The sequence below is a fragment of the Rhagoletis zephyria genome, unplaced genomic scaffold, assembly GCF_001687245.7.
Source record: "Rhagoletis zephyria isolate East Lansing unplaced genomic scaffold, Rhagoletis_zephyria_1.1 Rzeph_scaffold_08298, whole genome shotgun sequence".
NCBI lineage: Eukaryota > Metazoa > Arthropoda > Insecta > Diptera > Tephritidae > Rhagoletis > Rhagoletis zephyria.
In genome coordinates, this window is record NW_016165378.1 from 1 (window position 1) to 19,113 (window position 19,113).

The following is a 19,113-nucleotide window of genomic DNA, read 5'->3' on the forward strand; positions in this document are numbered from 1 at the left end:
AAGTTTATGTGGTTGAAAGGCGATACTGGCAGTTTTACTTACATACATACATATGTATGTGCATAAATACGTATATATAAGGCAACAAATGCGACTTAAAAAATTCAACATTTAAGTCATCGCATTGCACGCCAAAAATTCGAGATGCAAACGTGCAGACTCATTGCGGCACAAAAGGTGTTTATAAAAAACGACGACAATAACATTGCCATTCAGAAGCATTGGAGCGGCTATAACAAAGCGATAGTTTTCTGTAATCGCAATCAAGCTATGGTATACTTTTTTACAAATGTGCTTAGTGGAGCACTTGGCAAGTATGTATGTATGTATGTATTTATGTTCATACTTTGTAGTATCCCTGCAGTAAAATTTAGAGACAGTCTGTTAAAGCCCTACACAATTCCGAACTACATATCTCTGAACTAGTACAAAACGGCTGCAGAGAGAGACAGTTGAAACTTTCGGTGTGCTAGTTGCGACTCTAACATCATTGGCCGGCAGTTATGATTTTCAGATTTAATAAATTTAAATTACTGAGTGCAGCTTAGAAATTGAAGGGAAAATAATTAAATTTAATATATGTACATAAATAAAATAAAAAAATAAATAAAAGTTTTACAAAATGCAATTTGTACAGAAAAAACGAAAAAATATAAAAAAATCGAGTAAACCAAATTTTTTTCATACAAAACTAATTGTCGCAGACCTGTCCGAAATGGAACCAGCTCAGAAAAGAGAAATTATTCAATAATCGAGTTTTAAAATTTTGTCTCATAAAAAAACTTATTGTCCCAGAACTGTCCAAACTGGAACCAGTTCAGAACTAGTTCGAAATTTCTGCAGAGGGGGGCAAAAAGAGACAGTTGAAAGCATTGCGTTAGGATAGATCGAGAACCAGTAGCGCCTCTTAAAGAGCTAGTTTTGCGCTGGCTCTGAACTAGCGCGATTTACTGCTGGGATGTATTTGCTGCTTCTGAATTTATCCATGGTCGATGGTGAGATGGGCTGACAAAAACATTCGAAACAGATTTTTTCCGTTTGTGATATTCTTCAACAAATTTATTCGCATTTGTCTAAACATTTTGCTTTAACGAGTTCAATGACTAGCAAAAAGCTTAGTAGCCATCTTATCTGAAAGATTCGCGGTCTTTGCTGCTAAACCTATCACATTTTACATACATACATATACATATGTATGTATGTATATTCTGTACCTAATGACTTCTGCGCTCAAAGTTTAGGAAGCTTTAAAATCTCTTTTATGGGCTAATTATAAATAAAAAGACTTGTGCATATTTTTACGTACATATTTATCAGCATACATATGCACATAAATTACATATGTATGCATTTGTACAAAGTCCCCTTCATAACATCTTTGCTTAATGGCTATTAACCACTCGACCTCAATTCCAAATCTGATCATTAATTTTTGTGAGCAAATATATATGTACGTACATACCATTTCCTTACTTAAAACCAAGTTCGCTGCACACCCTGAGTTTGATAGTATTTTTATAGTATTTTGAAAACAAAAAAGGTTTTTGTAGTGGTCGCATTTTCGCATTTTTCCGTCATATCTTCAGCATTTACAGTTTGATCAAAAAATATGATATATCGATGTTCTTGCCTCGAGAAAAAGTTCATTTACCTCAAGTATTCTAGTACTTACTCACCAGATCACAGTTCCAACCACCCTAACTTATCTTCCTAATGTAGCGATGGCCAGAAGGAGTTTATACTCCGCACGCGCCTATGCAAAATGTATAGAAAGCTTAAAAGAGCTTTGCCCGCATCCAAGGCGGTGCCCATATGCATATGTAATACTTCTATATTGACAGTAACGTATCTTCACAATGTGTTTTTATTCCGCCATCAAATAATAAATGTATATTTGTGAACCACTGCAAAAAAAAACAACTGCCAAGTCAGTTCAGGAGCGGTTTAAATATCAACCAAAAAGTTTTCCTTGAAAGTGATTGATGGAAGCTTTCTGATAGCCGGCGGATTTGAATAAGCAGCAAGAGATATAAAAGTTACACTTGAGGCGATCACCGTAACCACTCCTAAAATTTACATATGTACATATACTGTGAGGTTGCGTGCCTTCCTTTCCAGCGCCTTAGCCAACATGTAGCGTCTGCCCGTTTTCCCCGATACGGCTCATTTTCAAGTCATACAACATACTGACGCATGCAATACGATTTCATTTTCCTTGCTTGTACAAACAGCAAAGTTCCACACCATTTTATTTTTTTCGCTTTTAAGATTAAAATTTAATTTTGTAAAATATTGACGGTTACTGCACCGCTGCTGATTTTTTATCGTTTTCAAACGACATTCTGGGTACATTGGCTGGTTGGTTTTCTCGTTCTCGTTGTATTATTGAGGTAAAAAAAAATCGAAATTGCCTGGCAAAAATACTAATTATAAATGTGGCGTTATACATGTGCGATCTTCAGACGTATGCTGAAGATTCTTCGACTGTGGTCGAAAGTGCTGATCGAACGAATTTTCATTTGGTATTATGACGCTCATTCGATGAAGAATAGCGCTATTGTGAATTTCGCTCGCTTATGTTGTTCACAATAAATATGTATTTTTCACCGTTGAAAAGCTTTGTTTACAAATCGAGCAAACTAAATAGTGTGCTTATACATATTTATGTAATTTTTTGCAAATTAAAATGAGGTAATAAAGAAGGCGAGTTAATAGAAACTTGGTAAAAATGAGTACAACGGTGTTCTGGTTCGACGACGTGCACAAAACCTGCTGCAGCAAAGCTCTCGACCCAAATCTATTTAAAGCATGTATTTTAAAATAAATCAAGAGCTCTACGATTTTGTTCTCAGAGATCGTGCCAACAGCATATTGGGATTTTCTTTCATAAATGGAACCAGCCTTTCGGTCTTGTATTTGGTATTTACGACGTTAGACCTGCATGAAATTAATAAAAAATGTTTAAAATTAGCCGCCAAAAGGTAAGGGAAAAAACGTGAAGTCATACATTTTTCACAATTTCCTAGCACTTCGCAACAGCATCGAAAACAAAATTCTGTTCGACAGAAAATTCGATACTCAATGAAAGTTTCGACACGGTTGCATAGCTCATAACACGAATTTCACATTCAGTCTTCGATAACCAGTGATGTGAATTAAAATTTTGAATTAGGGAAATTTTTCTGAAAATTTATATTTCATATGACCCTGTATTTCTAAGCAAAGTATTTACTTCGTTATCGCAATTGTTTTCAATCGAGTATTGTTTTCTATGTATTTGCAATTACGCATATAAATTCAAAATCTTTGTACGCAAGTGCATATGTTTGTCCGTATGCACACTTTCTCAAATTCCTGCTTTAGTAAGAATAAGTACATTTCGATCATATATTTAGCATAGCCTCTGGGTGATGAAATATAATAAACGCGCTGATTTTCGTGTTTTGTACATATGATTATATTTTCTTGAATCAGCCGAACAAATATAATTATTTAAACCTAGTCTTATGAAGTCACTTACTAAGAAGTAAATTCAAGTTAAAACTGAACTGAAGCCAAGCATTTTCTCATAATTCGTACTACATTTAAAATTAACCTGTGAAAAAATCCAGAGCTTATTTAAAGGAGAACAAAAGAAATGAAGTACAAAAGGAGCGCTTTACTTAAAAAAAATCTAAAGGACAGATGGGTAAAATAAGGGAGTATCTTTTAAATTAAAGGACGGATAGTCACCGTAATAATATTTCAAATGTAGTTATTTGATTCAGACTTCCCCGATGAGCACTAAACAGAAAGCCAATGCTCCTTCTGCCCAGCCACTATATAGCGATCCTGAACAATCTAATGTACGATTCTTCAACTTAATAAATTTAAAAACAATTAATTCCAAAATGGTTGTTGCTTTGGCGCTGTAAAAAAAATCATAGCGAAAGAAATTCAACAATTGGATATTATTATTTGGAGTCTCCTGAAGAGAACCACAGTTTTACGATTGAAAAATATTGATTTTCAAGAGTTTTATACCATTTTTTAAGAAAATTTGTTTTTTCCCCATATAAAATACATGGAAAATTTTGAGCGCTGTGAGCACTCCCTAAATATTTTTTGATTTCAAAATAAAAAAATAAGGGTATATTTATTTTCGGTTCAGAACAATCCTAGGGGCTGGCGGCATTAAAATTCCGACTTTATTATTTTGGACCACTCTAATGTACACGTTATCTACTTACAAACTAATTATTCATTGCCATGACATCAAATAAAAACCAATAATTAAAGCCATTAGTTTAAGCAAAATCATTTAAAATTTAACAAAACATTCTTTGAAATTTCATACAAAAATTGTGTTTTCATTAAAATTTTGCAGATATTGTGCGATTATCTGTTTGCTAGTTATGAACAGGCAAAACTACGTGAATCATGCACTGTCACGTGCGCATTTCTAGTCCAGACTTTTTTCCAGGATTTAACGTACTATTTAAAATTGGCCGGGGGATAGGGCCAACCAAACCTTTGTTTAGCCAAAGAGTAATTGTTTCTAGTTTCTAGTTGTTTCTAGAAGCACGGTATTAGAGTCAGGGCTGCCAACTTGCCTCAAACCGTGCTATTTTTGGCCCTATTTTACATCAAATGGCATTTAAGTTTTCAATTTGGCACAAAACTTTTCAAAAATAATAATATTTCAATACATTTTTGTGAAATTCTTTGCGTGTACTTCTTTTTCTCAACTAAAATTTTCTAATTTTTAAAGATTATTCAACTGGTTTATCTTATTTTGCCTTTGCACTTTTGTTTTAGAAATGTGGTTCTTATTTTATTGCTAAATGGGAAAAATTAAAAAGGATGGCACCTTTTTTGGCACTTTTATTTTTTTATTTGGTACTTTTTTATCCTCAGTATGACACCTCATAGTTAAGGATAGTTGGCAGCCCTGATTACAGTATTGACCAGGGCAGTGTCACGGAACCTAAGTCAAGGCCGTCACTGAAATATGGAGGTATTAAACGTGGCTGCTAACACAAAATATTTCTTCTCCTAAGATGAATTTTTCTGCACTAGCGTGTGCGTATTTCTGCACTAAAGCGAGAAAAATATATGTACGGAAATTTAGTGGTTTATGTACGTGGGGTGTTACACACCAAAACGGACGGGGTTCACACTTCATGTGTTTGATTTGTTTCAAGTTTTTAGGGTTGATTCATAAACATAAATAATAAATCAGTTCAAATTTTTTCCTCGCCCCGTTCTCGAGATATTTGGAAAACTATTAAATCGATTTGTTTTTGTTTTTGTGATGTAATGTTTTTAAAAATGTAATTATCAACCAATAAATTAATTAAAAGATTGCATATTTATCTATCATTTATGTTTATGCATCAACTCTAAAATTTTGAAAAAAAATCTAACACATAAAGTGTGAACCCCGACCGTTTTGGTATTAAACGCCCCATGTACATTAGAGTGCACCTTATTTTTTTGTTAGCTACAAAGCCACCACATAGATAGGAAAAGGGCATATAATTTAATAAAAAAAGTCAAAGTTATTTCGAATCAATCAATTGATTATTGCACGCTGATCTTAAAAATGGTTACGTCAATTTCATATCTTGACAGGTTTGGAATTTATGTAACTTTTTTTTGCATAACTTGACGGCTCTTTTTTCCTCTCTTACGGCTCTTTTCATTATCCGATTTTGAAAATTTTTCGCAGAGCACATTTTTATGATCAAATGAGTCTATCGAAGGGGAGTCTTGCTTTGAGGGGTCAAAGTGAAAAACAAGGCGCCACCTAATGTACATAGTATGTATAAATGTAAGTAAATAATTTTTCATTGATATCAAAAGCGATAAAAATATCGATAGCAAAATCGATAAGAATATCGATAATAAAATCGATAATAATTACGATAGTAAAATCGTTAAAAATATCGATAACAAAATCGATAAAAATACCAATAACAAAACCGATTACAACATCTATAAAAAATCGATTAAAATATTGATAACAAAATCGATAAAAAGTATCGTTTATTATATCGATAAGTTCCGAAAATATCGATAGCAAAATCAAAAACAATATCGATAAAAATTTCGATAAACCGATAAAATATCGATTATTATATCAATAAGTCCCGAGAATTCCGAAAATCTCTAAAATCCCGAAATGGTCCCCAGATTGAGTCTTTGTCTATATCCATTTCTCTGTCATTATCTATTATCAAATAGGTGCGTTAAGTGACTGTTTGACACGTTGAAAAGGGTTTTGTGAATAAATTTGTGTTTCGTAGTATTTTGCATAATAGCCCGTCAGCTCGAATGAAAGCTAACATGTAATTAAAAATGCGAGAATTAGCAGAAAACCCATGTTAATACAGTTATTGGATGAAATTTATAAATTTTATTCACCTATTAATTTTTGTCATTTGTTTTTAGTATTTTATCATACAATTTAGTATAAAGTCTTCGGCCCTTCGGCAACACTGAAGTTTACGAGGTCATTTGCGCAACAGTTCTTTTACGCAGCTCGTAAAATTACGAGCTTTACGAGGTTTTCGAGGTTTTTACGAGTTTAAGAGAAGGCTCCTATTGCTTACATGAAAAGAAATAACTCCACAAAAAATGTTGTCGTTAAGTGGTGCGGAGGTTGATTTAACTTTTTTTATTAACCACTAAGAAAAGCGTGTCTATAAATATACTTATTTTTTAATTACTTGTTTTACTTTTATTTTTTAATTCATCTTGTAGAGGTTGTAATGATGTAACTCATTGATTTAGTATATTTTTAAGAGCATATATTGTTAATTTATCGAGTTTAAAGCGCTTAAAATCTATTTTTTATGCATATTTTTGCCAGTCGTAATAAACCATAGAACTCATTGTAATCGGAAACCAGAAGACTTCTAAAATTTATAACTTCTCTCGCAGCTTTATGCTCTGCTGCACTGCTATTTTTTTATTTTATTTGTTTACCGAGCTTTACGCCTGCGTTTCGTGGCATAACTTTGCAGTGCTGATCCCTATTACATATTATGTACATACTTACATATCGTCACCTGATATGCAAAAAGACGTAACAACATCGTAACTGAAATGGAAAAAGTCGTGACTAATATTTTTAAATTTTTCTTTCATGAAATGATGTGGGCGTTGTAGTTCGATGAAATTCATCATCAATCAAAAACTGAATTTTGAATTTTTTATTAGTTACGACTTTTTGTATGTCAGCGACGATATATATATGTACATACTTACATATTTACAAATCTAAGTATCATATATCGCATACAATGTGAGCAGGAATTTTGCTTGCAATGCAACCGGTTTTATTTACCAAGTTACAGCAGTTTGTTTACAATCGAATTTGAAGCTTTTCCTCTTACTTTGTTTTGGTCTTTAGTCTCGCTTTTATTTTAATTTTACAATATTAGTGTGTTTGCTGTTAATAATTGTCTGGCAATGCGCTAAGTGCAGTTTTTTAGGTTGGCTTTTAGATGCATTAGGAAACAATTTGCATGCTATACGCTACTCCTTCGGATATTGTCTGCTTCGTATTGCATTGCACCTCATTGCACAAGAAAAAAATGACAAAAATGTAAATGACAAATTTGGGAATTTGATAATACTTCTGCCAATACGGCCATGAAAATAATCTATGTATGGTAGATTTTAAGGCGTCTCAAATAATGGCGGCTAAATGTTGAAATATAATGGAATAAAACGCCAGGTATCAACGAGAATCTTTTTTTTTTATTTAAAAGGCTGCCGAATGCCATTATGTATGGAAGGTAAAAGCGTCTAAAGGCCTGACATGACAGATTACGGCGTCACTGTTCCGAGTGATCCNTCAGTTCAATTAACTCAACCCGGCTCAACTCAGCCCACCTCAGATCCCTTTATTTTAAAAGGTTGAATTTCAACCGCTGGGCGAACACTAGTGTAATTTATAAGGCGTTCTTCAACTGGCAGACGGAATAGGGTCATCCCCCACTCAGCCGACGAATGTAGCATGTGNTTTGATAATACTTCTGCCAATACGGCCATGAAAATAATCTATGTATGGTAGATTTTAAGGCGTCTCAAATAATGGCGGCTAAATGTTGAAATATAATGGAATAAAACGCCAGGTATCAACGAGAATCTTTTTTTTTTATTTAAAAGGCTGCCGAATGCCATTATGTATGGAAGGTAAAAGCGTCTAAAGGCCTGACATGACAGATTACGGCGTCACTGTTCCGAGTGATCCTAATCACTTCGCGGCAAAGCTCCGGCTGAATTTGAGCAATTTCCCCTGGGTCATTTCTGCTTAAAGGGCATTAGTCGATTGGGGCTTAAACCCAAGGAAAATAGTCGCACGATTTTAGTTGCAAATTCAGGTCATCTCTGCCAGAAATAACCACAACCTCAAATCGTTCTCGCATGTGGAACGTAGCGCCCTTGCCATGCTGATTTGAAGCGAAAAGAAAACCGCCGCCAGAGGGCACCAAAATATTCTCGCGTCAATTGAAACTACTTTAAGAAGTTGTATTGGTGGATCTATCCAAGCTCGTCAAAAAGTCATCGAATCTTTAAAAGATTTCTTAACTAAAACCAAATTAAGTGGGGATTACCAAACCACATGTTGAGAGAAACATATGTACATATGTGTAATTTATAAGGCGTTCTTCAACTGGCAGCCGGAATAGGGTCATCCCCCACTCAGCCGACGAATGTAGCATGTGAAGTAAGACTGGGACTATCTGTGTCTTCGGATATCCATTCGAATATTCGTGTATACCGGTAAAATCCCGATGTTCGGTTAATATCGTTCATTTTGATATCCGGATATTCGATTTATATGTTTTCAACAGATATCCGAATATCCGGATTACGGATATTAAAAACCGGATAGAACTTCCATCCCTAATGTAAAGTCATGATAGGTCGACGTCTTCCCATAAATTTCTAATTTCAAAATATAAATATTATACTGTCAAATGAAAGGATTTTTATTTTATTCGGCCTCATATGAAAATTTCACAAAAAAAAAAAATTTCAGCCACATATTTTCACCTTTTAGACTTGCCCTTGAACTTTCGCAATTGAATTTTTTTTTTCGTTGACGATTTCAGTAATTTTCTTCCGTACTTAGAAAAAAATGTACGGACCCTAAAAGAGGGAAATTGCCAAAAATCAACAGTAAGTCTTAGCTAGNATATCGTTCATTTTGATATCCGGATATTCGATTTATATGTTTTCAACAGATATCCGAATATCCGGATTACGGATATTAAAAACCGGATAGAACTTCCATCCCTAATGTAAAGTCATGATAGGTCGACGTCTTCCCATAATTTTCTAATTTCAAAATATAAATATTATACTGTCAAATGAAACGATTTTTATTTTATTTCGGCCGCATATGAAAATTTCGTTGTGGGTCACAAAAAAATAAAAAATTTCAGACACATATTTTCATCTTCTAGACTTGCCCTTGAACTTTCGCAATTTAATTTTTTTTCCGTTGACGGTTTCAGTAATTTTCTTCCGTACTTTGAAAAAAAAATGTACGGACCCTAAAAAAGGGAAATTGCCAAAAATCAACAGTAAGTGAGAGATAGAGGTAGGGTTCTGGAATTTTGCCTCAACTATTCTTTTGTCGAATAAATATAAATACATACGTATGTATCGTCACCTGAAATGCAAAAAGACGTAACCAACACCGTCGGTGAAATACAAAAAGTCGTAACCAATAAAAAATTAAAAATTCAGTTTTTGATTAATATGATGAATCGAATTACAAGTCCCACACCATTTTATGAAAAAAATAAAAAATATTAGTCACGATTCCATTTTCTATTTCAGTTACAATATTTAAAAATATAAAAGAAAAGTTTTTTTGCAGTGTATTAAATATTTGGTTAACATTGTTCATCATTATAGTTTAATCGTTAATAATATGCAATCATCTTAAGCAAATCTCTTCCGCTTTGGTTGAAATTATTTTAAAGACAACACTGCATTGTGTACTACTTCTTTTATCCTTTTTTTTTTTTAATATAACCGCTTTTTTGAAGCATGTTAAGTGTGAATGTATTTGCTATTTAATTAAAAGTGGTCGCGAGTTGTTGATAATTTTATTGCTGTGGTTTTAGCTTGTTGCCACTAATTTCGGAAATTCACTGAGCTTAGTGTTTTTTTTTGGTTGTCGGTCGGCTTTAATATGTCAGTGTTTTAATTATGCTTTTAAAAAGTTTATGACGACAATTATGAATGTTGATGATGATGGCGCTGGCGATAGCAGTTGCGATATGGATGGTTCAACGAATGTCAAGTTTAACGCCGCGCCATACGATTCACGGTCAATTTTAATATATACTTCGGTTCAGCTGTACATCTATACATAGTATAGCCATAAGTGTGTTCATACATACATATGTACATATGATTGTATTTATGTATGCCAGCTTATATGTATGTATATGACTGTACGCCGTACTAATTGCATTTCTATTTGTTTTATTTTCTTTGATTAAAGATGATTAAATATGTGAACATAAAAGATCATTAACTAAAAGGAAGAGTATACGTTGATACATATGTATATTAATCTGTTGAAATATTCAGTAATTTGTATTGGTTGAATACTTCCGTTCTGATTATGTGCCGCGATCGGACCCAAACTTGAATGCGCAAATTGGTTTTTATTTGATATTTTTTGGAAATTTATACCATCTTCAACATAATTATTTAAACATAAGTTATATTTTGTTATAATGTCCAAAAGTTAGTATCTGTGCTTGGTATTCAAATCCTAAAATTATTTTGTTTCGGTTTATCGCAAGTTTGTATTTTTGTGTAAAAATTTACATGATTATTGTCTTCAGAGACCTGTAGTCAATTTAAGCGAGCAATTTTTTAGTGAGCTCATTAAAAATGTATTACCTTACCCTAAACATTGTATAGCTCACTCAGACTTATTAGGTGGTGCTTTTCATCTTCGGTGACCCGTAGTAAAATGACCTACTAAATATTTTTATAGGAAATTTGATCTTGAGCAAAGCATTACGGGATTTAGTTACACACATAAATAGGTTAGGTTAGGTTAAAAATTTTTATTTCTTTATTTTTAAGGCCAGTCAGTACACGACTTTTTGATAACACTTTTCGATTCGAGAATGGTTTAGGACTATTTCAGGATCATTTTCTGACTAGTTACATGCTACCGCGAAAATATTCCCGAACTTGTTCCAAAATAGCCCCGAATTATCTCTTATTTGCATCAAAACGATCCAAAAATGGTCCTAAAAATAGTCCTTAACTATCCCGAAATGGTTCTGAAATAGTCCCGAAATGATACTGAACTAGTTCCGAAATGAACCTCACTCAAATAGTCGTAAACTATTAATTTCAAATGTTCAAAAACTAGGCCTGAAATAGTCGTAAATAGGACCCAAAATGATTCGGAAACGGATCCGATACGGTCGAAAAAGTCGTGAACTAGTCCCAAAGTGATCTCGATCAAGTCCTGAATGTCCCAAAATGATACCTAACTAGTCCAAAAACGGTGCGTAAAAGGTCCTGAACTAGCCTCGAAATGGCCCTGAACTAGTCCTGAATAGTCCCGAAATGGCCCTAAAGTCGTCTCGATTTAGCCCCGAAATTGGCCTGAATTTGTACACCAAAGAGCAATTACAAATTTTCTATTGGGTTACACAAGAAGCAGTTAAAAATTTTCTGCCGAACGGAAGAAGGAAAGCAAAGCTGCTCGTGCTTACACTCAACGAATAACAGCGAAGTTTTGCGTGGAATCGGCTATGAAAAATTTTTACACAACATTGAAAACCAGATCATTTCTGCATACATAACTCAATTTTTTTTTTGGGATTATGACACTCTTGCAGCAAATGTGCGACAAAAATTTGTTGATAAGTATGTAAACATATTACCGCTCGCCGTCCATGGTGAGCGTTTTTTTTTTTTGGAAACAAGCATGATATCGTTTATTTTTTCCTTTTCGATAAAATGTAATAAATTTATTGCAGCTATCTGTTTATCTATGTAAATACTGGTACTTAATTTGGCACATTTGGTGGGAAATACAACAACTTTTGACTTGACCAAAGTGACCTCAAAATTATCTCAACATTTGATCAACAATATTTTTATGTGGGCATTTATGTATGTACGCATATATTATTATAATAGTATGTATGTACATACCCTGCAGGAAATGTATCTAACTATAAGCAAACTTTAAGTTTCGTTCGGAAGGAGCTAAAAGTCACAATTATCTGTATATTTTCGTTGACGAAAGCTATGGCGATGACCGCGAAATAGCCAAAGGTGGTTAGCTCTGCATTTGGTGTAATTAACTACTTTTGGACATAAAATATCAATAGGAAAAACAAAATATTTTTTATTTTTTTTTTTTTTTATTTACTTTATTTATTTTATTACATTTCATATACATTACATATTCTGCTGTAGGTGGTCTCCTATTCGACCTCCGTCAGACGTAACTTCAAACTGATAATTTGAAATTCCGATCTTCCTTTCATTTGTCCTCAATTCGAAAAAGTATTTGCGAAGTGCAGGATATATAAATAGGAACGCGTTTAAAGAAAACAACTGCATTACTGCTGCACTACTTGTCAATTAGTTTCACGTTAGCTTTCTGTAGCTAACTACAAGTTAAATATTTTATAGAAATCCAGCAAAAAAGCTAACTACAAGTGGGTTATTTTTTATCAATTTATTTATTTTTTTCTGCGGGGTATGTATATGAATATGCGTACATAAATGCGTATGCGTGTACATATGTACATATAATGCTCGTACATGTTTAGATACTTACATATTTTTTTTTATTTATCAATCTTTTACAGTTACTTGGACTATAACAAATACGTTTCTATGTAAACGTTAAGCCGAATGAGCGATGAACCTGGGTAATGGTCTACTTTGGCTGGTGGCACTAATTTTCGTAGCCTGCAACATTTCTTTAGGCGGCACACGTGAGTCACAGTTGCGTATCGGCAAGGCCATCAACATTTTCGTTCGTTATGGCTACTTGGGCATATCGATGCGCGTTATTCCGTACAATGACAGTTTTGAAGTCGACAAGTGGTTGTTCAAGGAGCCAACGAAGTCTATTTATAAGGTACATATGTATACAGGTAAATATTCTCGAGCTCGAGCACCCCCCGCCCCTACCTGGCTACGCCCATGTATATGCGGCATCCACGGGTGCCCGTTACTAATTTCCTGTTATCTCATAGCTGCACCAACATGGTGAAGAATATTCCTTACTAAGCCATACTAAGCCAATCGAAATCAGACATAAATCACACATGCCTCGGAAATTTTCCGAAATTGCGGATTAGATTTCTCTGTATACTTATTTCTTCATTAATTTTATACCGCATTTACCATAGGATCTGAGTTCACTGAGCGAGAGTCGAGAAGAGAATGCGCCAGGCATCTTTCACGGTGATTTTCATATGGAGTTCTGCGATAATCGTCGCCAACTGTATCAGGCATACTTTCGTGACTTTACTGTTGAACGGCTAGACAAGCCATGGGAGGCCTTCACTGGCGGTTGGTTCGCCGACAATGCAGCCAAAAAGCTGGGTATCAACACTTCCTACATAATGGGCGAATATTCATACGTATTAGTGCGTGTGGTGCGCTTTCGCGAGGTGGGCAAATTTAGAGGCGACATACCGCTCAATCAGACATTGGAGAATGATGTGCGTGAACGCATTGGCGGCATAACAGCGGGCAATGTGACTGGCGCCATAAAATTTATGGAGTCCTGCGGTACACACTACATTAACTCCTACACGACGGGGAATTCCTTGTATCAGGTGTGTAAAGCTGCAAAATATATAACGCAAAAACAAAAAAAAAAAAACGTTACAAAATTAAGTGCATTTTTTGTTTTCTTTTTCCTTCAGGTGTTTGTTTACACTCGCAAAAACTATCAACTAATTCGAGATCGCATCAAAACGAAGGGCTTGAATAGCCTCTCGAAAAAGGAACTGTACGATTTCTTCGCGCCATGGCACGCCGTACATTTAGGGCAAATACGGTCGGCCAGCGCCAATGCAACAGTGGAGCGTTGGGCGCGCCGCAAACTGCAATACGAATACTATGTGGTGAAGTATGTAACGCTACTGAAGTTACATGGAAATGGCACGTTACTAAAGGCATTGGACAATTTGCTGGGCAACGATGCGATTCTGCAATTGGATTTAAAGTCATTGAATGTTATATTTAGAGATGTGCCCGAAAAGCGGAGTTGGTTCAACGAAGTGCTCGACAATCAAATGAAACTTTGGGAGGTCAATATGCCAATGAACTGACATGGAGTATATGCACATATATGTATATGTAGTAGCAGCTATTAATTGATATATGGCCGCTTGTGAGAATTATGTGAGCCGCTGTAAATGTTCCTAAGTCGCTAGCGACTACTCGAGACGCACTGTTGCCATTCGTCTGCGCAGCCGTACAAATTTGACGTTGAAGTGCTTAGCGATGGTCACATTACTTTAAATAATACGAATCGTTGTTGTTGTTGTTGTCCCNGGCATTGGACAATTTGCTGGGCAACGATGCGATTCTGCAATTGGATTTAAAGTCATTGAATGTTATATTTAGAGATGTGCCCGACAAGCGGAGTTGGTTCAACGAAGTGCTCGACAATCAAATGAAACTTTGGGAGGTCAATATGCCAATGAACTGACATGGAGTATATGTACATATATGTATATGTAGTAGCAGCTATTTATTGATATGGCCGCTTGGGAGAATTATGTGAGCCGCTGTAAATGTTCCTAAGTCGCTAGCGACTACTCGAGACGCACTGTTGCCATTCGTCTGCGCAGCCGTACAAATTTGACGTTGAAGTGCTTAGCGATGGTCACATTACTTTAAATAATACGAATCGTTGTTGTTGTTGTCGGCCTCCAAAGAGACTTCAATAATGCTTTTTCAATGCCTGTGATAGTTCTAATAGAATTAATTATGTATTTAAAATTAAGTTAGGCCTAATTTGAGTCATTGCTTATATACATACTAGAAGAAAGATTTGAGTAGAATTTGGAGAAATTTTCAAGTTACAACTACTACATACATACATATTTGCATCCTGCAAACCATGCTTTCAGAGTTATCTACTTAGTAGAGAAATCTTAGATTTTTTACGAAATTTGGGAAGAATCGGTAAAGAAATGAAATTAATGCTTATATTTTTTTTTCGAAATTTTCATAAAGAAACCGTAAAGAAAGTTCCTTACGAGTTCGTGTCTACCAGCTCATATGATTTCTTTTGGAAACTTTGGTTTGCAGGGTATACATGAATGAGGCCATGCGAGCAGAAGTGGTCTAACCCATTTTTTTTTTTTTTGTTTACTTAAAGTAGTCTCAAACGTGATAAATTTTAAAACAAAAGTCGCTTATTCCTTAATTTTTAGGTACATAGCTATATAATCTACTACAAAATTAAGGACTAAGCGACTTTTACTTTAAAATTTATCACACTTGAAACTACTTTAAGGAGCCACTTCTGCTCTCATGTCCTCATACTTATATACTATGTAGTTTATAAAAATCTACAGTGACTCACGCTGGTGTTCACGTGCTGATTTTTTATTTAATTTTTCTTAATATTCACAAGGTTTTTCAACTTAATTTATTTATTTTTTGTTGTATTTCTATAGAAATATTGTCCAAGCTTTAGGCAAAACCATATATCGTCGTTTAAATTGCAAAACCGCGTATGTGAAGTTGTAGAAATTATTTTCTAGAGCGTAAAAACACTCATATTTCAAAATGGCTCTCTTTTTTATAAAGTAATCGAATTTCTGGCCAAGAGCTTGTGCGAGCAAATCCAATTTTTGGCTGCCAATGTCAGTTACGCGGTTTTGCAGAATGACGATACGCGGTTTGGTACTTTAAACGACGATATGTATATCAGTTTCAAACTTGAGGAAAATTAAATTAATTTTCATCAAAATTTCAACTTTTTAATCTGAGTCTTTAGAACATCTATGGGTATGCAGCTTTATAGTCACAGGCTGTGCAAGTTTCAAGCGGCTAAGAAATCGCACAGATTTTTAATATTTTTTTTTTTTGGTGAGGGATTTTTGCACTTTTTTCCATAAGAGCATACATTTTTAACGATATAAAATGCGGAAGACCGTTCACAGCAAAGTGCCAAAAAATCAACGCCAATTTTTATAAATTACATTTGTTATATACAAAAAAAAAACGCAAAAGAGAAATCCGTGTTCGTATGAAACAGTAGCTTATGTTGAAAGGCTGCCTTTAGTATAATGCGGCATTCGCAGCATACGAAGCAACAAAAATAAATAAATTTAACGTGAAAAACATTGTAAACATTTGAAAAAAATTCAATGCGAGAACATTTGTCTGGGTCACTGTTTGTACGTACATATGTACATACTTATGTGTGTATGAAGTCTTGCGAAATTTGATGCAGAACTAGTTTTCTTACGAATAAAATTAAAAAGTAAGTTATCATAAAACCCGATTTGTTAAGAAAATATTTGTAAATAAAAATTGTGAAGTTAAAAAGCTGATAAATCTATCCAATGAATATTGGACTTGGTTAACAATTCGAAAATGATTGGAAAACGAATCTTTTTTATTCGAGTCTCACCTTCGATAACGAATGTGGCATAGGTTAGTATTCGATTCGAGAACTAGGCTATTCTTCAGCAAAACGGAACCTTCGTTATGAATTCGAAATCCAGCCCATTATCGAATTAAAATTTTAATGCGTGAGAGTGATTGTCTTATATTTCTCTTCGAATGAGCTGGATTTCACTTTCCCTCTTGTTACTAACCATAGTTTTCATTTCTTTTTTCGAACCCATTTCGAATGTATGTATATCCGATATACATTAGGACATTAGGGTGATTCGGATTTTTTTTTTTTTCAGAAAATATGAACCCTTAATATGAATATTAAAAATGTCCGCATCGAACTTGTCGATTTTCCATGAGAATAACACAGTATTTTTTTAATTCTGATTTTTATATTTAACGAAAGATACGTTGTTCTTTAAAGGCCTTGGAGTATTTTTGTAGAGAATCGAACGCTCTGCCAGAAAGGTCTGAAGCATTTTTTCTATAAGTCATTTCGGTCAAAAGTTATTCGAGATCCAAATCGATCGATCAAAAATCGATTATTGTTCGCTTTGAGAGAAATCGCTTTTTACCCCCAAGGAAACATAAACGAAGTACAAAATGGAAAGATCTCCCTTCATGTTTTAGAAGGAAGAATAAAATTACAATAAAATAAATAGAGAAAATATATTCTATATAATATTATAGAGGAAATATATACACAAATAGTAATGCAATAAAATTAAAAAAATTAAATTAAATAAGACCTCGCCTGTTTTGAGGCCACTGTAGTACCTCTAAGTTGGCAAGGCAGTTCGTAGCAAGGACACTCACTGTAAAATAGTTTGCTTAGTTGCTCGCAGTCTACCAACAGATGCCGCCAAGTATCTAGTATAGGCGACCATCTTCATTATTCCTGTGGTGAATTTTATGTCGGTAATATAGTGCTCGACGTAACAGTTTGGCGATCACAGAAAAGTTTGACTGCCATCGTATTAAATTCGCACTGGCACCGAAACTGCGTTTGGGATCAAAAATGCGTTACTGGAATCGGTTAGGGACTAAATTGCTCTATGCCAGTGTGCGGACTCTCCAATTTTCTCGTAGCCCTAATACTTTTTTCCTAAATTGCACTTCTACCACATCTATCCCCTATGTTTTAAATAGAAAAATATATGTTTTTTGTTTAATTAAATTTTTAGAAAATTTAGAAAAAAAGTCAAAGGCGCTCGCAGAGTTTAAGTTGGCTAAACAATCCAGGAAGTACGTTTTGAAGAATTCTTGCGCGTGTTGGCCAAAGCGGGACAATGGCAGAGAAAATGTTCCTCGTCTCTGCAACTGCGCCAAAAATCGTTGGTGGGGGGTAACCTAACCTTTTCCGTGTGTGCCCATTACAGGCTAACCGAATATTCACGCACGCCGCCAATTTATTGTCAAAAATTTCTCATACACATGCAACTTGTATGAGATCAACCGAAATTGAACGGCGTGCGTATGAAGCTAACTCAATTTCCAATTTTTGTTCTGCGTGACATTTTGATTTGACGTTTCACTCAATGAAATCAAATGCAAACGCATGCAAGTCAATTTCGGGTGACGCAAAAAAACAAATTCGACGGCATGCGTACCAAAACGCAAGCCGCGAATATTAGGTTAGCCTGTCAGGCAGTGTCCGGTGATTACCAGTCGGGGTAATAATTTTTTTTAATAATTAATAATTTGAGAGAGGAGAATTTCAGCAGAGTGAGAGCTATGGATCGCCTTACATAAACCTTTGGCTAAATTTTCCTAGTAGTATGGCAGGTGGTTTCCACAGGGCACCCGGTATTTACTTCCTCGATGAGTTCAGACTTTAATTATACGCCACCGAGCCGCCTCTATTATGGCGTTTAGCTCTGCTTGAAAAACGCTACAATGGTCCGGTAATTACCGGACAATGTTTCGCTAACATTCCAGAACTTGTCTAGAATAACTCCAGGGTATTTTACCTCGGTTGAGAGAGTAAGTGATTTTCCACTTTTTAGTGAGAATTGACCTCAACAAACAAATTTTTCATTCGATTTTAATTTAAGTACCTACATAGGTAGCATCTATGTATATATTATGAACATGAACCAAATAGGATCATAGGTGCGGGTTTCGAAATATCTCGACTTCTGCCCAACCTATGTATGTACCTGCAAAATGTATGGACTCTTTTTTTTATGTAAGTAATATGCATTCCAAATTTGAACGAAATCGGACCATACATGCGGATTACTCAAATATCTCGTCTCCTTTGCCACCTAGCGGATAAATTCATCTTTCATTGATTGCAAAATTCCCGGACTTACACACAAGTGAAGTTAGATAAAAGCTGGTAATAGATAGCTTAAAAATGTTAGCAAAAACTTAAACAACTGTTCACATTCCAGTTAATCATTCACAGTAGAGCAAATTTTGTTGATCAGGTTACATAATACGAAAATAAAATATAATCGA

At 34.7% G+C, this 19,113-nt stretch overlaps 1 protein-coding gene across 2 annotated transcripts; it reads left to right on the plus strand.

Moving 5' to 3' along the window:
• Positions 1-157: 157 nt before the first annotated feature.
• Positions 158-15,427, plus strand: tsl (membrane-attack complex domain containing protein torso-like). Of its 2 annotated transcripts, XM_017631005.1 has the most exons (5): positions 158-177; positions 12,864-13,138; positions 13,413-13,844; positions 13,935-14,185; positions 14,569-15,427. In XM_017631005.1, exons 2-5 carry the CDS (start codon positions 12,917-12,919, stop codon positions 14,723-14,725), a joined length of 1,062 nt encoding a protein of 353 aa, XP_017486494.1. In that variant the 5' UTR covers positions 158-177; positions 12,864-12,916; the 3' UTR covers positions 14,726-15,427. The 2 variants fall into 2 exon arrangements, with proteins under 2 accessions (XP_017486494.1, XP_017486495.1); XM_017631006.1 differs by lacking the exons at positions 158-177; positions 14,569-15,427 and having other exon boundaries at positions 13,935-14,561.
• Positions 15,428-19,113: the final 3,686 nt, after the last annotated feature.